The 16,180-nt window shown below is 66.9% G+C and overlaps 1 protein-coding gene across 5 annotated transcripts; it reads right to left on the bottom strand.

Moving 5' to 3' along the window:
• Positions 1-4: 4 nt before the first annotated feature.
• Positions 5-15,336, bottom strand: ZBTB7B (zinc finger and BTB domain containing 7B). Of its 5 annotated transcripts, XM_045049224.1 has the most exons (4): positions 15,294-15,336; positions 15,036-15,136; positions 2,554-3,716; positions 5-2,206 (listed from the first exon to the last, which is right to left on the bottom strand). In XM_045049224.1, exons 3-4 carry the CDS (start codon positions 3,708-3,710, stop codon positions 1,741-1,743), a joined length of 1,623 nt encoding a protein of 540 aa, XP_044905159.1. In that variant the 5' UTR covers positions 3,711-3,716; positions 15,036-15,136; positions 15,294-15,336; the 3' UTR covers positions 5-1,740. The 5 variants fall into 5 exon arrangements, with proteins under 5 accessions (XP_044905159.1, XP_023103487.1, XP_023103491.1 ...); XM_023247719.2 differs by lacking the exon at positions 15,294-15,336 and having other exon boundaries at positions 15,036-15,271; XM_023247723.2 differs by lacking the exons at positions 15,036-15,136; positions 15,294-15,336 and adding an exon at positions 9,053-9,154.
• Between the last annotated feature and the right edge of the window lie 844 nt (positions 15,337-16,180).

Below are 16,180 nucleotides of genomic sequence, written 5' to 3' on the forward strand. Positions count from 1 at the left end.
CGAGTGTGAATCTTAAATTATTATTATTTCTTCCTGTCGCTTACACCCAAGGTGGGGGCAGGGGAAGAGGAGGGGAAGAGGAGAGGGGGGACTCGCCTCCCCCCCTAAGGCACTGAGTGGAGAAGCCGCAAGGGGGGAGGGGGGAGGTCACATTGTCCTCACTCTCTGGGGCTAGGCCCCAGGTCTCCCCAGCCCTGGGCTCCCCCATCACCTGAAATGCTAAGATGAGGCCCAGGGCCACCTGACCTCCCCCAACCCCAATATATTACATCATCACTTTTTAAATAGATACAGGGACTGGTCCCGCTACCCCCTCCCTGTGACACCCCCTCACTATTGGGGGTACCTGGGCAGCTGTGCAAATGGGCATGAGGGTGCATGGGAGGAAGGGAGAGCACCGGGCCCCTTAACCTGCCCCTTTTAAGGAGGGGGAGGGGCCGCCAGGCCAGGGAGGGGAAATAGTGCAAGGCAGAGCCCAGGCCGCAAGGGGGGGGGGAGGGGGGCAGCACCCAGCGAGGACGGGAGGGGGGGCAGTTGCCCCCACCCCCAGCAGAATTGGGTAGTTAAAAATCTGAAACTAGATTTCAACAAGACCAACAGAAGAGGCTATGTACAGAACCGGGGTGGATTCAATCCTAAGGGAAGAGCGAGGGGGCTGCCCTCCGAGACCCCCGCAGGGCGGCCGGACCGGCAGGGGTCTGGGAGCGGAACCCCTTCGGCGCTCTCTCGGCGGCGGCGCGCCCGCGGGTGCCCGGAGCGGCCGCCAGGGGGCGCCCGCCCGCGCGCTCCGCAGGCCCGCAGCCCCTCACCCCGTCCCCGAGCCCGCGCCGCGCCAGCCCGGGGGCGGCGTGAGTCAGGGGCGGCCCGGCGGCGGCTCCGGCTCGCACCTGGGCGGGAGGAGGAGAGGAGGGCAGGAGCCACCCGGCCCGCCCTGCCCTCTGGCCCCGGGGAGGGAGCGGCGGGAACAAGACATTCCCTGCCCGGGGACGCGGGAGGGGAGGGCAGGGCCGGGGCGGAGAGCCGAGCGGAGCGGGCCCCTCCCGCTGCCCCCAGGGGCGGGCGAGCCACTCAGGCCACCCCGCCCCCTTCTCCTCCAGGACCCCGTGACTCAGCGCTCGGAGCCTGGCGGGGGGCGAGGGGGGGTGGGGCGCGAGGATGGCTCCTTCCTGCGGGGCCCAGTCCCCCAGGCTTTCCAGCTTCTACCTCGCTTTCCCCCACCTACCCTTCCTTCGCCGCCCCCCTTTGCATAATTCACTGCCAGGAAAAGGGAACAGAAACCAGGAAGGAGGGGTCTCGGAAGGGAAGGGAGGGGCGGTCCTTCACCCCCTGACGCAGCCAAAACCCCTAGGGGCATGGGGGCGGGGCAAGACTTTGGTCCCAAGCCCCCCAGCCCCTGGAAACCCGCATAGCCGAAGAGGGACCCCACAAATCAGAAATACATTATTGCTTCTACTCCCCAGGAGCAGCTGGGGATAGGGACCCCACCTTTACAATAGAGCTGTAAATACACTATCCTGCGTCACTCCTTGGGAGATCACCCCAGTCTGGGGAGCCTCTACCCCAAAACCTTCTCAGCTTGGAACTGGAATGAGGGTTCTGGGGGGCGCGGGGGAAGGGGCAGATCTCTGAAGCCGGGGAGGCCCAGAGCCCCGACCCCGGCTCTGTCCGTCCCGCCCACTCCCACTGCTTGGCAGCGGCGGCCCGGCCTCGCGCGGCGCCAGCCCGGCCGCTCGGCCCTCTCTAAGAGGACTCCATGGCACCTTCGGCCTGCGGCGTACTGGGTGCCCCCTCCTCCTCCTCGTCATCAGGGGGCCCCAGGGCGGCGACCGGAGGGCCGGTAGGGGCTGACTGCTCCCAGAATCGGGCCAGAGAGAGGCGGAAGGTGTCCAAGTGGCCGTTGGAGAGGTCGAGGCCCGCGGGGGACGGGGCGGCGGCGGAGGGCGGTGGGTAGTGGGGTGGCGCGTCGTCCTTCCGGCGCCGCCGGGTGCGCACCTCCAGGCAGTTCTGGCCCTTGAGGTGGCGCTGCAGGTGGTCCTCCTTGGCGAAGGCCTTGTGGCACAGGTGGCACTCGTAGGGCCGGTCCCCCGTGTGCAGGTGCATGTGGTTCTTGAGGTCGTAGCTGTGCAGGAAGCGGGCTGGGCAGTGCGGGCACGAGTAGGGCCGCTCTCCGGTGTGCTTCCGCATGTGAATCTTCAGCTTGTCGTTCCTGGCCGGGGGGGCGCAAGGGAGCGGGTTCAGGACAGGACCCTGGCCGGCTCCTCCGGGCCAGGTCCCTGGGGTCTCGTCCCTCTGGTCCCTCTGCCGCGGGCTGCCTCTTACCGCCCGGGACGCCCTTGCTGACTGCTCCCAGCTTAGGCCGGCGCGGCCTCCCCGCCTCCCACACCGAACCTCTCCTGCCCCAGACGCACGTGCCTTGACCTTCCTTCTCCCGGCCTCCCGGTTTTGTGCGGGTCCCTCCGGTCACAGCCACACCTCCAGCCCTTCCAGGACCACCTGCTCCCCACCCGGGGTCTCCTGACTCCCCTCTCCGCACCCCGCCCCACGGGTGCTCACCGGGTGAAGCGGACGCCGCAGACCTCGCAGGCGAAGGGCTTCTCGCCCGTGTGGGTCCTCATGTGGCGGGGCAGCTTGCCCGCCCCGTGGATGATCTTGTGACAGACGGGGCACTCCTGGGGCATCTGGGAGCGGCGTTTGCGCACCAGCTTGTCCTGGCCGTCCAGGCCCGGCGCGAGGGCGTCCTGGTGCAGCGAACTCAGGTAGGCCATCAGGTCAGGATCGATGGCGTCCTCGTCTGAGCCCAGCTCCTCTGGGGACAGCGGGGGCCCACCCCCCTGCGCCAGCCCGTAGGCGGTGGAGTACACGGGCTCCTCCTCTTCTTCCTCACCCTCATAGGCCTCGTAGGTCAGGGGCCCCTCGGGGGGTGAAGCAGTCCCGGCTGGAGGGCTGTAGCTGTCCCCCGGCCCGCTGCCCGCACTGCCACCCACCCTGGCCCCCTCCTCCTCCTCGTAGGTCACGGGTTGGCTGGGCACCGCGGGCACCTCGGGCACTAAGTGGTTCGCCCGGGCCCCCTTGGTCTGCAGGAACGCTTTCCGGGGCTTGCGGCTGCGGCGGGCCACGGGCCGAGGGGGCGGCGGGGGCGGGGGCGGGCGGGGCGCCTGCGGGGGGCTGTCTTCGCCGTCAGGAACTCCCGCGGCCGTGGCCGTGGCCGTGGCGAAGGCCTCCAGGTACTGGCGGGCCCGCTCACAGTCGTCCTCGTCGGGGCTGGGGGCTTCCAGGCCGCTGCCCTGCAGAATCTCCATGCAGGCAGCGATGACACACGGGATCTCCAGCAGCCGGGCGGCCTGGAGCACGGCGGGCATGTTGGCGCTGCTGGTCGTCAGCGTGGCCGTGTAGGCGAACTCGAGCAGGGCGCCCAGGGCCTCGGGCCCCACGAAGTCCAGCTCGCACACGCCGGCGCCCGCCCCCCCGGCGGCCGGCCCGCCGCCCCCGGCCCCCGAGACGGCGCCGCCACCGCCCTCGGTGAACAGCTTCTTGAAGTAGTGGCTGCAGGCGGCCAGCACGGCCCGGTGGGTGCGGTATTCGAGGCCCTGCGTCCGGATGGTGAGGTCGCAGAGGTGGCCCAGCTGGCGCTGTTCGTTGAGGCAGCTCAGGAGCTCGCTGCTGTGGTCTGGGAACGGGATCCCGATGAGGTCGTCCTCGGGGCTCCCCATCTTTTTCTGTAGGGTTGAGGAGAGGGAGAGGGTGAGAGCACTCCGCCCTGCGAGGGGGTCCGAGGAGGGAGCCGCGGGGTCGGCCGGATACTCTAAGTGTTTCTACCCATTCGGTCTTGCGCGAGCCCCGAGTCCCGACTAGCACCTTGTCTCCTCACAGACAGGGAACCCGACGCGCAGGCAGGTGAAGCGACTTTCCAAGGTACGTGCCGAACGGCGTTCAAAGCCAGGCCGTGGGCCCAAGTCCTGTTCCCAACTGCTGTGCACAGTCCTGCCTGCCTCTGGGTGCGCAGGAGCCCGGACTTGCCCACGGAACCTTCTCTAGAGACCCGTCCGCTTCACCCGCCCCCCTCCCCATGCCTTTGGAGGAAGCGCTGGGCTGGGGGACAGGACACGTGGGGAGGCTCCATAAAGTGGCCAAAGGATTCGGGGCTCAATCATCTGGGGAGGGGGGTGACAGTCTGTGACGGAGCCTCCCCACGGCCAGAGAGGCCAAGAGCTGAGACTCACGCTGGACCCAGGCGCGCTCCCGCCCGGCCATGACGTTAAATCAAGTCGCCCCCACGAAGGGCCTGGCCCGCTCACCAGGAGGCCTCCTGCACCTTCACCTTCCTCCTCCCCTCCCCCACCCACTAAAAGTTCATCTCCCCTTTTAGATTCCACCCCCCACCCCAGGCCAAAAGGGAAATACAGCTCCCAGCACCCCCCCCCACATCCTCCCCTCCCCCAGGGGGCCAGGGAGCAGCCACCCTGTGCTGGGGTGTCGCGCTGGCTGGCTCGGGTGCTTCCTGCCCCGCACAGATAAGCATCGTCCCCGCCCCCTCCCCCACTGCCAATAGGCCAGGTTCCAGTCCCCACCCCTCCCCACCTCGCTCCCGCCAGGCCACCACCTCTCCCTCCCCACCGGGTGGTGGTGCCCCCGCTGGCTGGCCGGTCAGGAGAGCCCCCCTCTCCAGAGGGCCGTCCCCCCCCCACCCCCCCCCCGCCCCCGTGCTGCCCTCTCTGAGGCACAGAGACACGGCGGCCCCCCCAAGGGGGTGGAGGGCAGGGGGGTGGTAGAGTGGGTCTGGCCTGGAAGTGGGGTGTCTGCTGCCATCTTGCTCAGCGACTTTGGACAAGTCCCTTCTCTCTGTGCGTCAGTTTCCTCAGCTGTACAAGGAGCGGGTAGAAGGCCCAAGGACTCAGCCCTTTAGCCCTGACCTTTGGTGGGTCTGGAGCCACTGGAGACAGAGTCCGGGCCCGGAAAGAGCTGTGCTCCGGACGCAGCCAGGCTTGACTCTGTGGCTGACTAGCTCGGTGGCTTTCAACACAACATCTATAGTCTCTGGGCCTCCTTCCTGGTCGACAACACAGGATAATTCCTCCGGATTCCTAGGGCTGTGGTGGCGGCTGAGTGAGACCGTGTGCTGGCCTAGGGGCTGACACACACATTCTGGCCTCGGGAGGGAGAAGCAAGGCCTCACCCAGGGGCAGATTCCACTCTACAGATGGCCTCTGCTGGGAAACAGCTTGGGGACAGCTGGGTCTCTCTCCCTCAAGTCACCCCAAGGAGTCAGGTTACTACTAGCTACGTGACCTTGGGTAAGTCACTTCCTTCCCCCACCCCAGGAGGCCCGTTTCCCCGTCCATAATATTAAAGTCCCCAGGGTGGGTCCCACCGACACTGGTCAGTGTCGTCTTCGCCACTGCCAACGGCCGCTCAGCCCTGGCCACTGGGGCGAAAAGTTTTTTTCAGGGAGTTGGGGGAGTCAGGGGCCACAGATTTCCTCTTTAGAGCACAAGACCCGCATTGTCTCCGCCCGCCTCCGGGCCGGTCACCTGCATAGAAGCCTTAAGTGAGCCTCACCCACGTGTGTCTCTCTCTCGTAAGTTGCAAGTTGTGCCCAGATGCCCTCAGCGAGGCCCTTGCTCCCACCCTGGGTCCCCACATCCCTTCTCTCCCTGGGGGCAGCCCCAGGCCCCTTTGGTCCTCCTGTCTGCACTTTACAAACTGAACGAGGGGCAAACAGCCCCAGAACTTAGGAACAGACAAAAACCGGGTGGGCGCCCTCCTGAGCCCAAGCGGATCCTGTCCCTCCTGAGGGGGACGGGTGGGGCTATCCTCGCTGTCCATTGGCCTGGAGCTGGGCACCCGCAGGCACGTGGCTCACCCCATCCCTCTCCCTCCTTCCCTCCCCACCCCACCCATTCCTGCCGCTTGCTAAGCCCGCCTCCTTTCTCCCACCCCAGGGCCGGTCTCCGAGGCAACCTGGTGTGGCAGGGCACTGATTGGCCGACCCTGCTGTCAGGTCACAGGCTCAGGCTGGTTCACCACGCAACTCACACAGGACTTGGGCAAGGGTGGGTGTTTAACCCCTTAGGCCCAACTCCAATGCCCTTGGCCACGCGGTGGCAACGCGGGAGGGGAGAGGCAGAGGACACACGTGGGAAGGGGAGGTGTCGGTAAGGTTCTCCAGCTCTGGGAGACTCCCCCTGCCCTCACCCAGGGCTCTGGCACCAATGCCAACTTAGGTGTCGCCTGGAGCTACCCTGGTGCCAACCAGGCCACGGGGGCACTCCTAGCCCCGTCATCGGGGGGCGGGGGTGGGGCACCGGTGCCAGGATGCCCACCCCACCTCGGGCACCCTTCCCACATCTGCATCCCAAAGGGCCCAGCCCCCTGACGCCCCGGGAGGGCGGCCCATCCCCACCCAGCCCGGCATGCCCCCTCTTGCTGAGGCCTTGTGGGCATGGGTGTGTGTGGAGGCTGGGGGGGGCGGCTGTGCCAGGGAACCAGGCGAGGTCTGTTTGGTCTGTTTGCCTGGTAGGGGGAAGAACCGGGGGCCCCGCCCCATCACTCCCCCTTTCCCGCCACCCCCCCAGGCTCCCCTCACTGTCAGGCCTGCTAGACCGGCCAAGCAGGTGGGCAGCTCTCTTGAAACCGGGCCCTGAGTCAAGCCTGCCCCATCTTGGGTGGGGGGGAAGACTTCGGGGTGAGAAAGGTAGAAGGGGGCAAAGGTAGGAGCCCCATCAGGTACCTCTCCGCACCCAGGGGCACCCGCCAGCGTGTGTCCGCCACCAAGAATCAAAAGATAGAGAGCAGTGGCCCTGCTAGGAAGGGAGGAGGCTGTAACTCCTTCCGGGTGCTGACCTCAGACGGTGTCCAGTGCGGTGCTGGGGGCGCCAGGGCCACCCCTGCCGGCTGGGGCCAGGCGAGGAGAGGGGATACGGCCCCATCGGCCGGCCGATGAGTAAAGCTGGCCCCCCTTCCCCACAGCCTGCGGATTAGGGGAGTGAGGCTTAGTGTGGGGGGCAGCAGGCGGAACCGGGATTAGCGGCAGAGAAAATAGATATGGGGCCGAGACGCGGGCGCACAGAACCCCCCCCCCCCCACCACCACCAAAGGCTTCTCCAGGTGCAGCAGCTTGGGGTGAGGGAGGCTGAGACCTGGCCGGGACATCTTCCGGCCAGAGTGATGGAGGCCTGAGGCGCTTCTCAGTGCCCCCCTCCTGTCTTGGCTGGCCGCCCCTCCCCCTTACTTCTCTCTCTTTTCTGCCCCCCCCCCGCCCCCACCCCAACTCCAGCCTCAGGTTCTCTTCCTGTTTTTTTGGAGCTGAGTTTTGCACGCAGACAGGGCTTTGGCCTGTGGCTGGACCAGGGGGGTGGGGAAGTAGGACAACGGGGCCAAAGTCCTCAGGGACCCAGGAGTCCCGGCTCCCCAGCCTCTCCCGCACTTCCTGGGGCTGCTGGAACCCAGGGGCTGTGGCCATCTGGACCGCCCAGCTGGGAAGGCAGGGTAAGGGGCCGGGGAGTCCCCTGAGGGGCCGGTAAGGGCTCAGAAGGAAGGCCAGGCCCCCTGCCCCCGGGGGTGCCCTGGGCGTGTACGGAGTCCCACCCCAGCCCCTCCAAGCGAGTGCGTGCCCTGCCCATCCCCCACACGCCGCTTCCCCCCTCCTAACCTCACCACCCCCAGCACTCACACTTCCTGGGGGCCAGGCGGGGAAGGGAGACCGCAAGCCACGAAGGGGGAAGGAGGCCAGGGGAGCTGGCTGCTTCCCGGTGCCGTGGGGGTTAAGCCTCTCCTCCCTCAAAATGCCCAATTCCCGGTGCTGTGACTCCTGGAAGGAAGGAGGCCTCCGTGCTCCCCTCCACCTTCCCTTCCCTGACATCAGGACACAGCCCTCGCCTGCCCTGCAGGGCACAGGCCAACCTGGCGGGTGTGAGGGGCGCAAGATGGCAGAGATGTGGCCTTCCTCCTTTACCTCTGGGGACCCCTGCTCATCAGCCACCCTGCGCTCCTGGACCCCCTCCTTGGCCTCTTCTTCCCGTCCCCTTGCTCACTGGCCTGCCTGTCCCCTGACCAAGACGACACGCATCCTTGCCGGCCCCCTGCCTCCACTCTAGGCATCCGTGTCGTGTCCCTCAGGCCCCAGGAGCCACCCCAGCCTCTCCTGTCTCTGCTGCTTTGTCCCTCAGGTGTGGGCCCAGCCTGTCCCGCTGCCTCCGCTCCCCTCTGCTCCGGGCAGCACCCCTTCCCCTCTCCCCAGGCTGGTGGGCAGAGAGGGGCGGCAGCATTCCATCAAGCAGCCAGGCCTGCCTTCCGAGGCCTGGTCTTGCCACGGGATGGCCACATCCAGGGCACCCGGGCCCCGCTTCTGGAAGAAGCACGGGATCGAAATTTGGGGGCCAGCTGGAGAGGATGGGTGGCGGGGTGGGGGTGCGGAGAGAGCGGATGTGGGGTGGGGTGGAGGGGGGGACAACCCAGGCCTCTCTGCCCGTCAGAGTTTCCAGCCCTGGAGCTGCTGGGCTTTCCCCGGAGTGCCCACCCTGGGCCAGGCAACCTCGTACCTGGACAGACCCTGGCCATCAGGGTTCCCAGCAGGAGCTGCCCGGGCAGCACCGGCTCCCCTTAGGGCCCGAGGAGACGGCACAAGGTGCCAGGGTCTGCCCTGTGCCCACCCCCTCCCCCCAGCCTAGCGTCTCAGGCTGGGTAACCGAGCCGGCTGGTAACCCCACACCCGCCAAGCCGCGGGCAGAAACCTGAGCCCCCCAGCCCCAGAGGACACCCCAGCCCGATCCCCGGAGCCCGGCTCTCTGCCAGCCTGTCCAACCTCCTGTCCTGGCCCAGCGATCCCTCGGCTCCCGTAGGCCCCTGCTGCTCCCCTGTCCTCTTGGGTCCCCTGAGTGCTGGAGCTTTCCCACACACCAGCTCTTCGGACCCTCAGCTCCCCACACCTCCCCAGGGAAGTTTGGACACCCTCTTCCTAGCCTGTTTTTCAGTCCCTCTCTGACCCTTGGCCAATTCTAGGCCTCCAAGCCTCCCCTGGGGCCTGATCTCCCAAGCCAGAGAAGGGCCTACTCACCTGAACGCTGAGGGGCCTCTCCGGCAACTCCTCTTGGCCCCTGGGGGGAGCAGGTTGGGAGGGGTGGGGGAGGGCCGGGCTGGGGGGGGGGGAGGTGGGGTGGCTGTTCCCCGCTCCAGCTCCCTCCTTCAAAGGGGCCGCCCACGACCTGGCCCAGCCCCTCCCCCCTACAGCCTTAACCCTCTGGGTGCTGCCCCCCCTCCCCCCCAGCTTGGAGGGAGGGGTTACCGGAGGGCTGGCAGCGTGGGAGAGGGCCTAAAGTCTCTGCCTGTGGTGCCCGAAGCCCCAGCTGTACCCACCCCCGCTCGTCCTCGCTCAGTCCCGAAAGGGGAAAAAGGTGAGCGTAGGCAAGGTAGGAGCCGGGACAGTCCAGGAGGACAGAGGTGAGGAGGAGCCACGGGAGAGGCTGCTGGAGGTGGGACCAGGAGAAGGAAGAAGGGAGGGGAGGGGACAGGAGGCGGCAGTGGCCGGGAGAGGGAGGAGGGGAACCCTGGACAGTCAGTGCCAGGGCTGACAGGTGCCCAGGTCCCAGCCCCTCAGGGCACGCGGTCCCAGAGGGGACCACGGGGAGGCCCTCCGGACTCCAGTGGTCCCCTCGGACCCCTGGGAGCTGGCCGAATTCTCCCCCCCCACCCCCACCCCTCCGCCTGCATGGGCCGGGGCCCTCAGGGGCTGGGCAAGGCGGCACCCCGCCCTCCCTGCGCCTCACCCCAAACCCACTCACATACCACAGCTCCTTGCCCGGGCGCCAGCCCCTGCCAACCAGGCCAGGGGGCAGCACTCGTGCCAGCCCCCAATGGCCAGGGGGACCAGGGGGACGGGGCTGGCCTGAGGGGGGCGGACAGATGGGGGGAGCTGAGGGCACCGAAAGAGGAAGGAGCCAGGAGGGGGCATCTGCTGGGAAGCGCCTAGCCCCACCCCTTGCGCAAGCTGCCACCCTGGCCGGTTGGGTGGGACCCGCCTGGGCCTGAGGGGCAACTCAGGAGGGCTGTGAGCCCAGAGATGGGTGGGCCACAAAGTTCCCCTCCAACTCCTAGGGTCTCTTATTCCTGGAACAAGGGGTACCCTAACGTTCCCTAGATGCGAGGCGATCCAGGCCCTCCCGGGGCGGGGAGGACCACAGAAATGCCCCCTAAAACACCCCTCCCCTTTCCCCCCAACAGCTGCTGGCTCAGTGCCGCTGGCCTGCTGCCCCTCACCAGCTCCCGGCCCGGCTGGCACCTACCCACCAGGATGCTGGCAGTCCTGCCCTCCTCTCCCTCCTACCCCCCTGCTCCCGGTGCCCCGTGCCAACTGTGGGCCTGGGGTGGGGGAGGGTCACCCCTGTGCCCTGGTGCCAGCCAGGCGGGTCCGGGCCCCTAGGTGCTACAGATAAGGCCCGAGACCCTGCTCTCGAGCCATCTCCTCAAGAGGCAGTGCACAAGTCAGGGCCTACACGAGAGCCCAGGAGCCTGTGGACAGCCTAGTGAACACTCACTGAAAGCTCCATTCCCCAAAGTGGGTGCCAGCCTCCCAGCATTCCCTCTGCTTGGACATTTGCTTGGGCACCAAAGTCCCCACAATTCCTGAGAGCCTTGGTGCCCGCAGCCTGCAAGAGAGTGGGGTGGGGCTGCTCTCTGCCCTTTGATCCCCATAAAGGCAGGGAACCAGCCTAGAGGGCAGGGGGCAGGGAAGGGGCCCCTCCATTTTACCCCTGCCAGGGGCAGCAGGGCAGGGTGGGGGCACCTCTTGGGTGGGGCCCTATGGTAAGAACGGTAGCCTGTCCCAGCAGAGGAGAGGGATGTTAATCATGGGTACGCGGTGTCACGTGGGCACAGGACGGTGAGAACGGGGCGGGGTGGGAGATGCAGAGGGTACCCACCTTCCAATTCATGCCTGTCCTGGCTTTTGCTCTCATCTTGCAACGTTTCCAGACTTAACCAAAGTGAGAGAGCAAAGAGGACTACAACTCCCAGTATGCACCACAATTGCTCTGCATGTACCTTGGGAGTTGTAGTTCCCAAGAGAAGTCCTGCGTGCTCTTCCCCAGAGCCTTGCTGATGGGGACAGGAGGGCAGAGCAGAGGACTTGGTCAGAAGTCTCTAAGGGGACTGTGTTTGGAAGAGGTAAAAGGCCAGGAGGTCCACGGTGGGGCGAGAGGACCCCTTCTCCCAGGCGAAGGGGAGGAAAGGAGGAAGGAAGGAGGAGAGGATGTCTGTTGAAAGGGGCATATGGGTGGGGAGGAGTTGGGGGGGGGGGGGGTGGAAACAGGAAGGAAACTGAAGCCAGAGACATGAGGTCGAAAGCAAAGGCCTGGTGGAGCCTGACTCCGAAGCCTGGCAGGGACTGGGAAAGCGTTTCCCCTGCCATTCTGGTGGCCTGGGGGCTCTAAGAGGAATTAGTGATGTCAACTGATAGCTGGCTGGTGTGCTTGTTGGGGTCACTGGCTCCATTTGCCTGCCACAGGCCCTCTTTTGCCTGGGGCGCTTTTCAACCTCTGGATCTGGCGCAGGTATTTGCTGGCTGGAGAAATCTGAAGGCTGACTTGGTTCTGGGACGATAGGAGGCGGAGGAAGAGGATGGGGGAGGTCAGGGCCAGGCCTGATGGGGAGTGTGCTGGGGGGAGGTCCATGTGGGGTTAGGTCCAGGTGTGAGGTCAAGGAATCACGCTGGCAAATGAGGACGCTACCTTCCAGGACCAAGGCCATGGCAGCTGGGAGGCCTGGGCGAAGAGAGGGCTAAGTTGCCAAGGCTACCAGCCTCCGCCCACCCCGACCGAGGGATGCAATGGAGAGGGCAGCCCTCTTCGCTTTCCCTGTGGAATTTGCTAAAGGTAGCTTTCCCTCTGGGCCAGGCAGCCTTGAACGTTAAAGGTGGCAACTCAGGGGTCAGATGTCAGCTGGGTGTCTTTCCTTAGTAGGGGGTGGAGGTCAGAAGTGGGCAGAGGCTCTGTTTCGAGGCCGCTTTCTCTGGGCTCCCCAAGGCTCTCAGACAGATGCTTACAGGCCCCAGCTAAGACTCTTGCCAAGACCTGAGTGTGGCTGGGGCGGGGGTGGGGGGGGAGGTCTTCCTTGCCCCTCCAAAGCCCTTGATAGTGGACGACAGTCGCTCTAACCCCTTCCCCCCAGTCCCCCAGGCCCGCCTTGGCGCTTGGCCGCCTGTGTGTTGGCAGGACTAGGGGTGGGGGGGGCAGCGAGGCAACTTCAAACTGTCCGGGCAAAACGTCAAGTTTACTCACGAGTTTACTCAGCAGAAGGAGGGGGAAGAGGCTAGAGCGACACACCCCATGCCAGGGTCCTAGCCATCTCCTCTCCCCACCTTCCTCCCCCCCTCCACTCTTCTCTTCAGCCCGAGGCAGTAGGCATAGGCCCCAAGGCCTGGTGGCCAGAGAGCCTTAACTTTCAGAAGGTCAAGGAACCAAGCAGGCCGGAGGCAGGAAGCCCCGAAGCAGGTCCAGAGGCTTCGTCAGAGGGCAGTGCCCTGCCTGGAGCCCATTTACTACCTGGTCTTAGGGCCTTGGCCTTGACCAGAAGTGGGTCTCTCAGCCACCAAGAAGGGGGCAGTACCAGGCCAGGCTTCCTCCATCCGGGCAGTCCCCCGGGCAGTGACTTCTGACCCCAAATGGCCAGTCCTAGGCTGCGCCTCAGGCAGCATGGTGCCATCTGGGCGGCCGTAAGATCAGGGGCTGGTCTGCTCCGTCTTGGCTTGGAATGGGGGGCCAGCACCCTATCTGACCTACTTCCCTTTCCTCCCCACCTGCTTTCATTCTCTGCTTCTCTCCCCCAGCCTTCACCGTCCCCACCCCAGAGGCGCTCCGCCCCCCCCATGCCCGCTGGGCCCCCTCCCCCACCCTTCCCCAGGGTGCCAAGTGCAGGCACACAAAGGGCCTGATGGTGCATTGTTAGCCCAGCCCCCGCTGCCCGCCGCGCCCTCCCGGGGCGGGCACTAGGCCAAGGAGGAGCTGGGGGCCCTGGGTGCCAGGGGGCACCACGGGGAAGGAGGAAGAGGTCAACACCTGTCTCCCAGACACTGGGGTCCACGGTAGCCAGAGCTTCGTGCTGATGAGAGTGCCCTATCAGAGCGGGCCTCGCTCCCTGACACCTGAACCTAGTGGGCACTGCTCTCCTCCTTCCCCAGAGCCCCCTTCGGGTGGCAGTGACCGCTTTCTGACCCCTGTGTCAAGGCTGGGGGGCGGGTGTGGGACTCAAGGGAGGGGACAGCGTCTGGGGGTGCCGGCGGGCTGCACCATGCCTGCGGCAACCGTGTAACAGAGGCGCGCTGGGGGAGCTGGGGTCCCGGGGGCCGGGGACAGGAGGCACCGGCGGAGATTTCTTCTGGTTTCATCAGCTGCTCCAGGGGGAGCCCCCTGCTCTCCTCCCCAGCCACCAGTGACAGGGAGCACTCCCTGCCACCCAAACTCAGTCACAGCCACGTCCCTGTCCAGCCCTGCACCACACTCCTCACACCCGCTCTCCCCTCCCAGCCTGGTGCCCACTCCATGCCGGGTCTGCCAGGCAGGTACAGGGGTGACCAAACCAGTCGGTGTGTGCCGGGGAGCGGGAGGCAACCCCATAATCCTCCAGGCCTCACCCCCCTACACACTGCACCCTCAGGGAGCAGAGAGTTCCCATCCTGGTTTAACCCCTCACAGCTCAGTCTGGCTCCCCCTGGCCCTGACCAACTGCCTCCCTCCGCCAGGAATAAGTTGGGGGCAGGGGGACTCTCTGCGCTGACTCACTCCCATTCCCGGGGCCGCAGCTAGGGGTCTGCGAGGCGGGCGGGCGGGGGTCAATTCAAGAACGCCCTCCACCTGGCCCGGAAGCCAGGACAGCCTGCTGGTCTCCCCCTCTCCTCAGCACCCACTTCCGGTGTCCCAAACTAGGTCAGCGGCGCTCGTTTCCTGTGGGTCAGCTAGCACCCGCGCCTCTGCCCCTCCCCTGCTCCGGACCCGGGCTCCCTGCCCCCCCCCCCCCAGGGCGCCCCGAGGTCTCACCACGTCTCAGCCGCCCTTTGATACGTGGGGGTTGTGCGGGGCGGGGGGCAGGGGACCCGCCCTCTCTCCAAACACCAGCAGGGCCGGGGCGCCTGGGCAGGCACGTGTCCGGGCACAACCCGCTGCCCACGCCGCCCCCCCACTCCCGCCCCCCCCCCCCCCGCTCTGGCCGGGACACGTCGCTCTCTTACTTGGGGTGGGGTGGGAGGAGAGAGCGAGAGCTGGGAATGGAAAGCGGCGCCCCCCACCCCTTTGAATGGCAGCCCTCTGTCAGCGGCGCTGCCAGTAGCTTCCACGACTACACAGTAGCGACCCCCACCCGGTGGAGGGGCAGGTGCGCGGGCGCCTCCCGGTCACCCACCCTCGCTGTCGGGTTCTAGGGGCCTGGGCCGGCTTGGGAAGGGTGGCGGCGGGAGCGGCGCCTGGAGGAAGGGACGGGGGCCCAATCGGTGTCGCCGGGACGTTGCGGCCGAGCCCCGCCACGGGAGAGGGAGCGCGGCTCCGGAGGCGCAGGAAACCGAATAGTCCAGCCGGTAACTTTCCCCCCAGCCGCGGCTCCTCCTGCGCTAACCCCCCGCCCCCCGTGCAACTGGCCCGGGTCCAGCCCACCGCGCCAGGGGGCGCGGGGGGGGGGGCGCCGTGTCCTAGTTAGAGTCCGTCAGCCTTTCCATTCCCTCAGCCCGCGCGGCTCGGGGGTCTCCCCTCGAGTCACCGGGGACACTGGGGGAGCGCTCGGCGCCGCCTCACCCTGTCTCCATCCCGGAGCCGCCAGTCTGCCTGATCCCAGAAGTGCGGAGAAAGTTTCTGGGGACCCTCCGCCCACCTTTTCTCTCAGTTAAAATCAGTTCCAAAGCGTCGGGGTGCCGGGAAGGCGCAGGGAATGGGAGTGGTGGGAGTCTGGTCTGCATGCGTGTGCGTGGGGGGGTCCCACTTCCAGGACAGACGAAGGACACTGCAGTAGTCTCGCGTCTGGGGGACCCCGAGCCGGCGACAAAAATGGGGTACACTCACCTCTCCGCCTTCGGGTCCGCGGGCCGGAACTGCTGAAGCACCGGGTGTGGAGAGAAGCGCGTCCCCCGCCGGGCCCGGGGGCTTGGGGCCCTGCGCCGGTCCTGGTCAGAAGGCCGCGGTCAGTCGCTCGCCGCTCTCTGCTGGGGGGCTCCTCCTCCGCAGTCCTCGGCCTCCTCCTGCCGCCCGCCCCCCCCTCGGCCGCCGAGAACCGTACATTCACCTGGCTCCCACCCGCCCCCCCCTCTGGGCCCGCCTCACCTGTCCTGCTGTCTCACCTGTCCTCCCGCTGGCTTTCCCCCCATCCCTCCCCTCCCTCCCCCCGCCCCCTGCCACCCCCCAAACTCCCCCCCCCCAACCCTTAGCAACACCCTCTGTCACTTCCTGGTTTTTCACCCGCCCCCCCCAGGGCCCCCTCCCTCCGCCCAATAAGGATATAAACTTCAACCCCTCGGTCCAGCCAGTCCCCGCAGGGCGCAGATGGGTCCCTCCCTCCCTTTTCACTCCCTTCCTCCAAGCTTTTACTTCGCTCTCCGAGCCTGGCCCACCCTCCTCTTTTTCCCTCCTTCTTTCCTTCGGTCTCTCTCTCCCTCCACCTGCCGCGATCCCTCTCCCCCTCCCTCTCCCGCTTTCTCCTCTAGCCCCTATCTCTCCCAGTCCACCTTAACTCGAGCTCCGCCCCCGACCCCCATCCAGCCCTCCGCCGCTGCTCCGCCCCACCCCCTGCACTCCACCGCCCAGTCCGCCCATTGGCCTGGGCTCCCGCCCATCTCAAGTGGGTCCCGCCTTGCGTTCCGCCAGGGAGGGGGCGGAGTCGAGGGGGCCGGCCTGAAACCTGGAGGAGGGAAAGGGGGAGGGGGCAGTGTCCGCAGTGGCCCGGGAACCGAGCGCCCCCATCGAGGGCTCTCACAGTCCGTGAGGGGCTCTTGTGCGGTCACCTCCTCGGGAGGGAAGGGTAGGAGAGGTTAGAGACAGGCTAGGTGGGGGTGAGGCGGGGACTTCCAGGACCGAAGGAGGGGGTCCCGAGAGGGGCTATAATCAGGTCAGTGCCCCGGGAGGTAGGGGGAGGGGAGCCACCAGGCCACCAGCTTCAGCTCCTACGCCCCACCCCGCCTCCGAGGGAGCGGGGGAGTGGAGGCTGCGGGCAC

Source organism: Felis catus, chromosome F1 (assembly GCF_018350175.1).
Source record: "Felis catus isolate Fca126 chromosome F1, F.catus_Fca126_mat1.0, whole genome shotgun sequence".
Lineage (NCBI taxonomy): Eukaryota > Metazoa > Chordata > Mammalia > Carnivora > Felidae > Felis > Felis catus.

Bases quoted from the DNA above. Each gene is read 5' to 3' on its own strand.
- ZBTB7B (XM_045049224.1), bottom strand. From the start codon at position 3,710: ATGGGGAGCCCCGAGGACGACCTCATCGGGATCCCGTTCCCAGACCAC. The intron at 2,207-2,553 runs GTGAGCACCCGT...CCCCCCGGCCAG, and splicing joins TGCGGCGTCCGCTTCACCCG to GAACGACAAGCTGAAGATTC.